The sequence below is a fragment of the Pinus tabuliformis genome, chromosome 8, assembly GCF_031772625.1.
Source record: "Pinus tabuliformis cultivar Carrire ecotype Pingquan chromosome 8, CPIR1, whole genome shotgun sequence".
Taxonomy (NCBI): Eukaryota; Viridiplantae; Streptophyta; class Pinopsida; order Pinales; family Pinaceae; genus Pinus; species Pinus tabuliformis.
The window spans coordinates 633,068,141-633,076,217 of record NC_142294.1 but is presented as its reverse complement, the minus strand read 5'-3'; the positions used below and the strand labels follow the sequence as shown (position 1 = coordinate 633,076,217).

Below are 8,077 nucleotides of genomic sequence, written 5' to 3'. Positions count from 1 at the left end.
AACAAAATAATCATTTAATTTTATTATTTTTAAATAAGGGTTTTGAAACACTCCTTTATAACAATATTTTTGAGGGCCACATAATGATTGTTCTGTTGCTCCAAGCGGTAATTTACTTAGTAGAACATCACAAATTAAAAGAATAGTAAAATGAGAATGTTTGGATGATTCAAGGAGTTGGTAGCATTTCACTCTACATACCGACAGGCCGGGAAGCGGTGAATCCAATGATAAAACAGATAAGTGCTGCTACTTTTCAAATAAAACACATTTTTTCTGTCAATATTTTTCCATTCGTTTCTAGTTTTCACAAACGGGTTAAATCACCGAATCAATCGCACGCCTGCAATCACTTCCACGTAGAAATTCTCTCAGAACGTCCTGTCTTTCCAGGTGGAATGTCACTTGGAACGTCCGTGTCCTGAAATCGACTGGGCTTTGAAAAATGATTCCGAGTCTGAAATTTAATTCTGTAACTTCAACTTTACATGGTCATTGGATTCGGTAGGAGCAACTCCACTCATATCAGAAAAGGAAACTTCAGCCAGAAACAACTCCAGTCACATTATATAAAAGAGCAGCGTTCTGCTCCCACAATGCCATGCCATAATGCCATAAGGTCGAACTGTGGGGGGCACAAAGAGAGGGACGAAGAAGAAGAAGAAAGGTATGGCGATGGCAATGAGGCTAAAACAGTTAATCAGCAACGCGTTACTAATCGTCACTCTATTGAGGGTCTCATCAGGGGACCCTGTGACTTTTACCGTGTGGGATGAATGTGGGAAGACGGGCCAGTATACAAACGGTAGCGCCTTCCAACGTAACCTAAACTTGGTTCTGGACTCACTGGTGGGCAACATTTATTTCAGTGGATTCAATACATCTTTTGTTTTTGATGAGGGGCAAACCAGCAATAGCACTGTTTATGGGCTTGTCCAGTGCAGGGGAGATTTAGATTCCGCCCACTGCGCACAGCACGCATCGATGGCCAAAGAAAAGATTGTGCAGGGATGCCGCCATACATCTGGATTCATTCAGCTAGAAGGCTGCTTCTTACGTTACGCCAATTATTATTTTTACAACGATTATATTGACAGTTCGCAGAAGAAGTCAATAGTTGTTCTTTGCAGCCGTAGGAACAACAGTCAGCCAGAGCAGTTCACAAATGCTGTTAGGGCACCGCTCTCAAATCTTACCGCTAAAGCTGCGCAGGATCCCCAATTTTTTGCGGCAGATTCAGTTGCTGCTCCTTCTTCTTCGATGGAGTATATCTACAGCATAGCTCAGTGTTGGAGAGATCTGTCACCTAAAAGTTGTGGGCTTTGCCTAACTTCTGCCTTGGAAAAGATATTGGCATGTCAAACGGGAGCTCTCGGAGCACAATTTGGGTCTAAGAACTGCTATTTGCGTTACGAGGTTTATGGATTTTTCGTTACTCCCATTCCGTCGCCAGACGTGTCTCCACAAAACTTTCCACTATCTGGTAATCTTCTTTCACATAACTACGCCTATCGGTCTGAGTATCTTGGACTTAGCCTACAGATATATTGTCTTGGAAGAGGGTTCTTGAATTATAATTTATCAATCTAGTGCAGATGGAGGGTTCTGGACTTTTAATTTATCAATCTAGTGTTTTAATTAGTAGTTTTTTAGAGGAAAAAAAAAACCTTCTCTTTACATTAAAATAAAAAAGATATTATATATATTTGTTTTATATCTGACAAATTTTTCCTCTATATCTATTTCCAAAAATTTTCTGCATTGTGAGTCTTGTCACACTTTCTATCAGCTATATAGATTTAGCATTCAAATGCCCCAAAATTACAACGAAATCCTTGTAAATTATATCAAAATACATAAATAGTAGTCTCTTCTATGCTGTAATTGTCTGCTGTGAATAGTTAATGCCACCAGTATTAACTATAACGACGTGTTCAAAAGCTGTGAAATAAAACTTATCAGCCTTTTTTTATATATTTTTTGGATAGCAGGTTTGCAGTCATGTTTTGTTCCCTTTATATATGGTGAAATTAAATGCTTTGGAAGGCGCTTATCAGATTTAAGATCATGTTTGTTAGTATAGGTGAGTTGAAATTAGTGTAGTCTTGCACTCAATGTATGATGCCTTTAGCTTATCCATATACATATATTCTCTATAGCTTAAGTCATTTTGAGGAAATAAAAGCTCTCAATAATGTTATGATCTCTGCTTCTCTCCATAATGTTATGATCTCTGCTTTGTTACATATAGGTTAAGTCATTTTGAGGCAATAAAAGCTCTCCATAATGTTATGATTTCTGCTTTGATATTTGTAACAGGCTCATCTTCCCACCAAAAATAAAAAAACTTTACCTGGATCTGTGACTATGACTACTCCGCAGTCACATTTCCTCCTATTACTTGATCCATCAAAAAACCTATTGGGAATTCTTTCCAAATATCTCTGTATTTATGTTCTGTAATTGTGGCTCTTCATCATCTGACCAATTTCGTCTTAATTACATCTTCCCATATCACCACTCTTTTTTTACAAAAATAAGTGCATTTCTGCTAATACCATCTGAACCAATTATGTATAATGAGAGGGTTCTGAGTCTTTTGTGAGTTTTGAAACAAGATTTAAGACACAGTTATAAATCAAAAGTTAAAAAGATGAAATTTATTTTAAAAGTAATTATATAATTTTTGTTAGAGTAATTATAAATTAACAATTAAAAAGTCAAGGTTTATTTTTATTATAAAAGTAGTTATATAATATGGCTGTGACTTAGGATAAAAGCAGCAGAGGCATAATCGGTAGGCATGGCAACATACCCAACAGGTCACGAAATGAAAATAGCGCTGACATAAATAATAATATGGATAAAACAAAAAACTTCGCTAATAACCCTTCCACCAGTTTAAAAACGCAAAACCCTCATCACAATCTAATCATGACATCTGACAAAGCCCTAGTTATTAACTTATCAGACATCATCTTAGATCATGCAGCTGAATCCATCTTAAAAAAAGGGCTGAATTTTGCCATAACCCCTAATAAAATTCCGATAGAAGAGGTTATCAGTAATATCGAAGTAGCCATAAAAAACTTAGATATAGCTGAAAGTGAAGAAATCATACAAGATATTGCAAAAATCCTGAGAACTGCAAAACCTCCTTCATCTAACATTTCCTTAGAAGAAAAAAGAGCTTTAAACACCCTTAGAAATAATAAAAACATAGTCATCCTAAAGGCCGACAAGGGCAACGCAACTGTGATTATGAACAGAAGTGATTATGACAATAAAATGGAAGATCATCTAAACAATAGTGGTTGCTATAAAATAATAAACAAAGATCCTAGTGAGAAAATCATGCGCGATGTAATTAAGAAAATCAAAGAATCATCCTTAGATGATGCCACTAAAAAGAAAATCATTCCTAATAGTTCCATAATTCCCAGAATCTATGGGGCTCCTAAAGTCCATAAACCTAACATACCTCTCAGACCTATAGTTAACACCATAGGTTCCCCTACTTACCTGTTGGCAAAACACCTTGCTAAAAAGCTTAGACCCCTATCTGGTAATACCCCTTCTTATATTAAAGACTCCTATTCTTTTGTTCAATGGATAAATAACATAGAAATGAAAGATGAAGATCTTATGGTCATCTTTGACATTGTATCCCTTTATACCATGATTCCTATTGATGAAGCTATTGAGATCATGAGAAACCTCACTAATAAAGAAACTCTAGATCTTTTGGAACTATGTTTGAAATCTTCGTATTTCAGTTTCAAAGGAATAATTTATGAACAAACTCATGGTGTGGCTATGGGTTCTCCTCTATCCCCCATAATTGCCAACATATTTATGGAGCACTTTGAACGAAAGGCTCTTATGTCATTTCCATACACCCCTGAAGAATGGAAAAGGTTTGTAGATGACATATTTGCTAAGTGGAGTCATGGAAAAGAAAAGCTTGACCTATTCCTCAATCATTTAAATAGCCTCTCTGACCATATAAAATTCACCATTGAAATTGAAAACAACAACTAGCTTCCCTTTCTTGATGTCCTTCTAACTAAAAGAAAAGGGTCTCTTGGTTTCCAGGTCTATAGAAAGAAAACTCACACAGAAAGATATCTACATGCAAATTCCCATCACCACCCTAAACAGAAGATTGGCATCATTAGGACCTTAACCACTAGGGCAGTAAGAATATCTGATCCTGACCATTTAAACAATGAACTCAACCATCTTCACAAAGTGTTTGAGCTAAATGGCTATAATAGAAATACCATCAAGAAAGCTATGCACCTATCCCTAAGGAAAAATAACAATAATATTAATGATAAAAATTTATCAACTCCTAAGGTCTCCCTTCCGTACATAAAAGGTACCACAGATAAAATTACTAAAGTTCTCAATAAACATAACATTAATGTAGCATTCACCCCAGCTAACACCATCAAACAATTATTCAACTCTGTTAAAGATCCCATAAACCCTAACCTTCAGAAAGGTGTTTATGTGATTCCTTGCTCATGCGGCAAGGAATACATAGGTGAAACAGGTAGATCTCTTAATGTTAGAATTAAAGAACACACTGCTGACTTAAGAAGAGAAAGAATTTCTAAATCAGCCTTAGCAGAACATGTTCACTCTTCCTCTCATTACATCTACGTGGAAAAAGCCAAACTTGTTAGAAAAGAAGAACACTGTCTTAAAAGGAAAATTAAAGAAGCCATTGAAATAGAAAAAAGGAAAAACAACTTTAACCGTGATGATGGATTAAAACTGAGTAACGCTTGGAAACCTTTACTAGAAATCCTAAAAAACAATAATCGCCCCTCAGATTAACCTATTCCCTCCTCTAATAATAAAACATTATAAATCTCCCCTTAACCATCCTCCTTAAACATTAATTCATTGGTCTAATCAAATCATAAAACAGTAATAGATTTCTTCTCATATAACTTGACAACATAAAAAAAATAAAAATAAAAATAAATAAATCTAATTTAATACATATAGCTGAAAAATTTAAACAATTAAGATTCATCCCTAGGAATTATAGATAATACTATAATAAGATCTCACCAATCCTATAAGATTAGTTTATTAATTGAAATTAATTAATTGAATATACAAATTAAATAAAAACAAACTAACCCAATATAGATACTTTAATTGGTAATAAATAAAAAAAATAAAAATAAAAAATAATATATATATATATGAATAATTATTATTACTCATCAACTAAGTAGTTAAATTAATCACATTAATTAAAAAAATAAATAAATAAATAAATTAATTAATTAATTTAATTAAATTAATATATATATATATATATATATATATATATATATATATATATAATAAAAATAAACATATATAGATACATATTTCATCAAAATTTTTTATTAAAATATATAATTAAATTAAAAATTAAAAGTTAAAAAAATTAAAAAAAATTAAAATAGAATAAAGAAATTAAAATAAATAAAAAATTAATAATAATTTAATAATCATAATAAACAAATAATTAGATATAACAAATAAATAAATAAATAAATAATTTAAACTCATTAATAAAGTAAGTAAATCATTATTCAAAATAATTAATTTTATATATAAATAATTGAATAAACATAATAATTAAACCTATAAAATATAAAATTAATTAATAACCTATTTATCTTTTCAAACTTTTTATTAAATTATTAATTAATCCTCCCATCTATCTTAATAATTTAGCTAATTAAACACAATAATAAAGAAATCAATTAATTAAACAAAAAATTAAAAATAATAAATTAATAAGAATAATAATATAGGATTAAAAAATTAAAAATTAAAAAAATAAAAATAAAAAATAAAAATAAAAATAAAATAAAAAAAATAAAAAATAATAATAATAATAATAATAAATAATCAAAAATAATATATTAATAACAATAACAATATATGATTAAAATATATATATATATATATATATATATATATATATATATATATATAATAATAAAAAATAAATAATAATAATAAATTAAATAAAAAATTAAATAAATAAATAAATACATTGGCCGACCTAATTTCTCACATCATTCCTTAATAACCTATATATATATACCCTAAATACAGCTCATGGAGACATCATTAAGATTGAAGATTATCTATTGTCGCGTCCCCTGATGATGGACTCACTTGGTAGTCCGAAACGTTGGGTTCAAAAAACTCTACAACAGGTCATTCCTCCTCTATCTAAAAGTTATATAATTTTTATTAATTTAATTTTTAAATTAATTAATTAAAAAATTATTATATAAACATGTGTGAAATAAAGCTGAATTGTGGTTTTCTTTAACTATGATATTGTATCATGTAATCAAATCTATTTAGAAATTATTCCTAATAAAATTCAAAATCTAGCAGGAGCTGCATAGTTTTAATAAAGTTTTCTTTTTGGGAAGCTCATATACATAATATACTATTTTGCAAATTTGCAGAAGGCCACAGATATGAGGTTCTTGGGATATGTCTGGGTGTGGTAGCCTCTCTACTTGGATTATTTACGGCCATAATCCTGTGGAAGTGGATATTTTTCTACCGTATGAAATGCGCAAGGAAACTGAATCCTCGAACCAAAGGTCTTGAAATTGCAGCTGAATCATTCCGGTTTGTGTCATGTGAACTGTTCACCTATTTCATTACAGCCAGAAAAATGGTTTCCTTGTAATTGTTTAAGCAGGTGACGATGGAGAATCTATATTGTCGCCAACTATAGCCAATCGGGAACTTATTTTCAAATATGGTGTTCTGAGAGAGGCTACCTCCAATTTTAAAGCAGAGAACAAGCTTGGCGATGGAGGTTTTGGATGCGTGTTTAAAGTGAGCCACTAACATTATATTCAATTAAATTAGATATTTCCTGTAGCAGCTTCAAGTTATAATGGACATACATATAAATTTGGAGATCGTTGATGTGCAGGGGGTTCTTCCAGATGGCAGAGAAGTTGCAGTCAAACGGTTGTATATGGGTTCAAGGCAGGGAGACGCTGAATTTATGAATGAAGCAAATCTCATTAGTCATGTTCAGCACAGGAATCTAGTGAAGTTGCTTGGTTACTGCGTTGAAAACTCAGAAAGGCTACTGGTTTATGAATATCTCCAGAACAGTAGTCTCGACAGGATTATATTTGGTTTGCTTTTAACTCTTTAACTGCTTAATCACTGCATAGATCGTTGATTTGTTCAAATTTGTGTATGTAGCTTGCTAATGTTTTTACTGTATGTGATACATTTTACTCCTTAATCGCTCACTGGTATCGCTCACTGGTGTCTGGATCTATTGGAGTTCGTAGATGTAACCACAACCAACTAATGTGTTTAGTTGTATAATGCATTAATTACTTGACTGGAATGATCGGTATGAAATCTTAGTTGGAACTGCACGTGGACTGGCATATCTTCACGAGGAATCTGATATTCGGATCATCCACAGAGATATTAAAGCGGGTAATATTTTACTAGATGATAAGCATCGACCGAAAATAGCAGACTTCGGGTTAGCCAGATTATTTGCAAAAGATCAAAGCCATGTTAGGACTAGAGTTGCAGGAACTTTGTAAGAAATTTCTAGACCGTTGAGTCTTGCAACTAATTCATTTATATAAATTTCAGTACCTGCAATTTCAAATCATATATCTGAAAATGGATGACATTATTGTTGGGGATTTTTCTGGTAAAATCCCAAAAACAAACAATTCAAACACACAGAGGCAATGCTCTGTTCATTTACTCCAGGATCTTTTGTTGACTCGGGAAGCTTTAAAAATTTATCTGAGAACAGAGTATTACATCACCATAAAATGCTTGTATTCATTAAAATAAAATTGCCTGATACATATTCATCCTCTTAGCTGAGAGGGATTTACACAAGAACTTTCACCAAAACAAAATACTCTGTCTCTCTTTTACAAAATGATTTTTACACTGCTGTGTAAAATCTTCATACACTTTTACTGCTGTAAAACAATTTCATTATACACACATGCATATTACAAAACTTCCAGCACATAAAGCATTA

At 31.9% G+C, this 8,077-nt stretch overlaps 1 protein-coding gene across 1 annotated transcript; it reads left to right on the top strand.

Annotated features, from left to right (window-relative positions):
- The first annotated feature begins 646 nt into the window (after positions 1-646).
- LOC149237105 (antimicrobial ginkbilobin-2-like protein) lies at positions 647-6,816 on the top strand. The gene is made up of 2 exons (XM_089366750.1): positions 647-1,483; positions 6,498-6,816. Exons 1-2 carry the CDS (start codon positions 670-672, stop codon positions 6,725-6,727), a joined length of 1,044 nt encoding a protein of 347 aa, XP_089222876.1. The 5' UTR covers positions 647-669; the 3' UTR covers positions 6,728-6,816.
- The last annotated feature ends 1,261 nt before the right edge of the window (positions 6,817-8,077 follow it).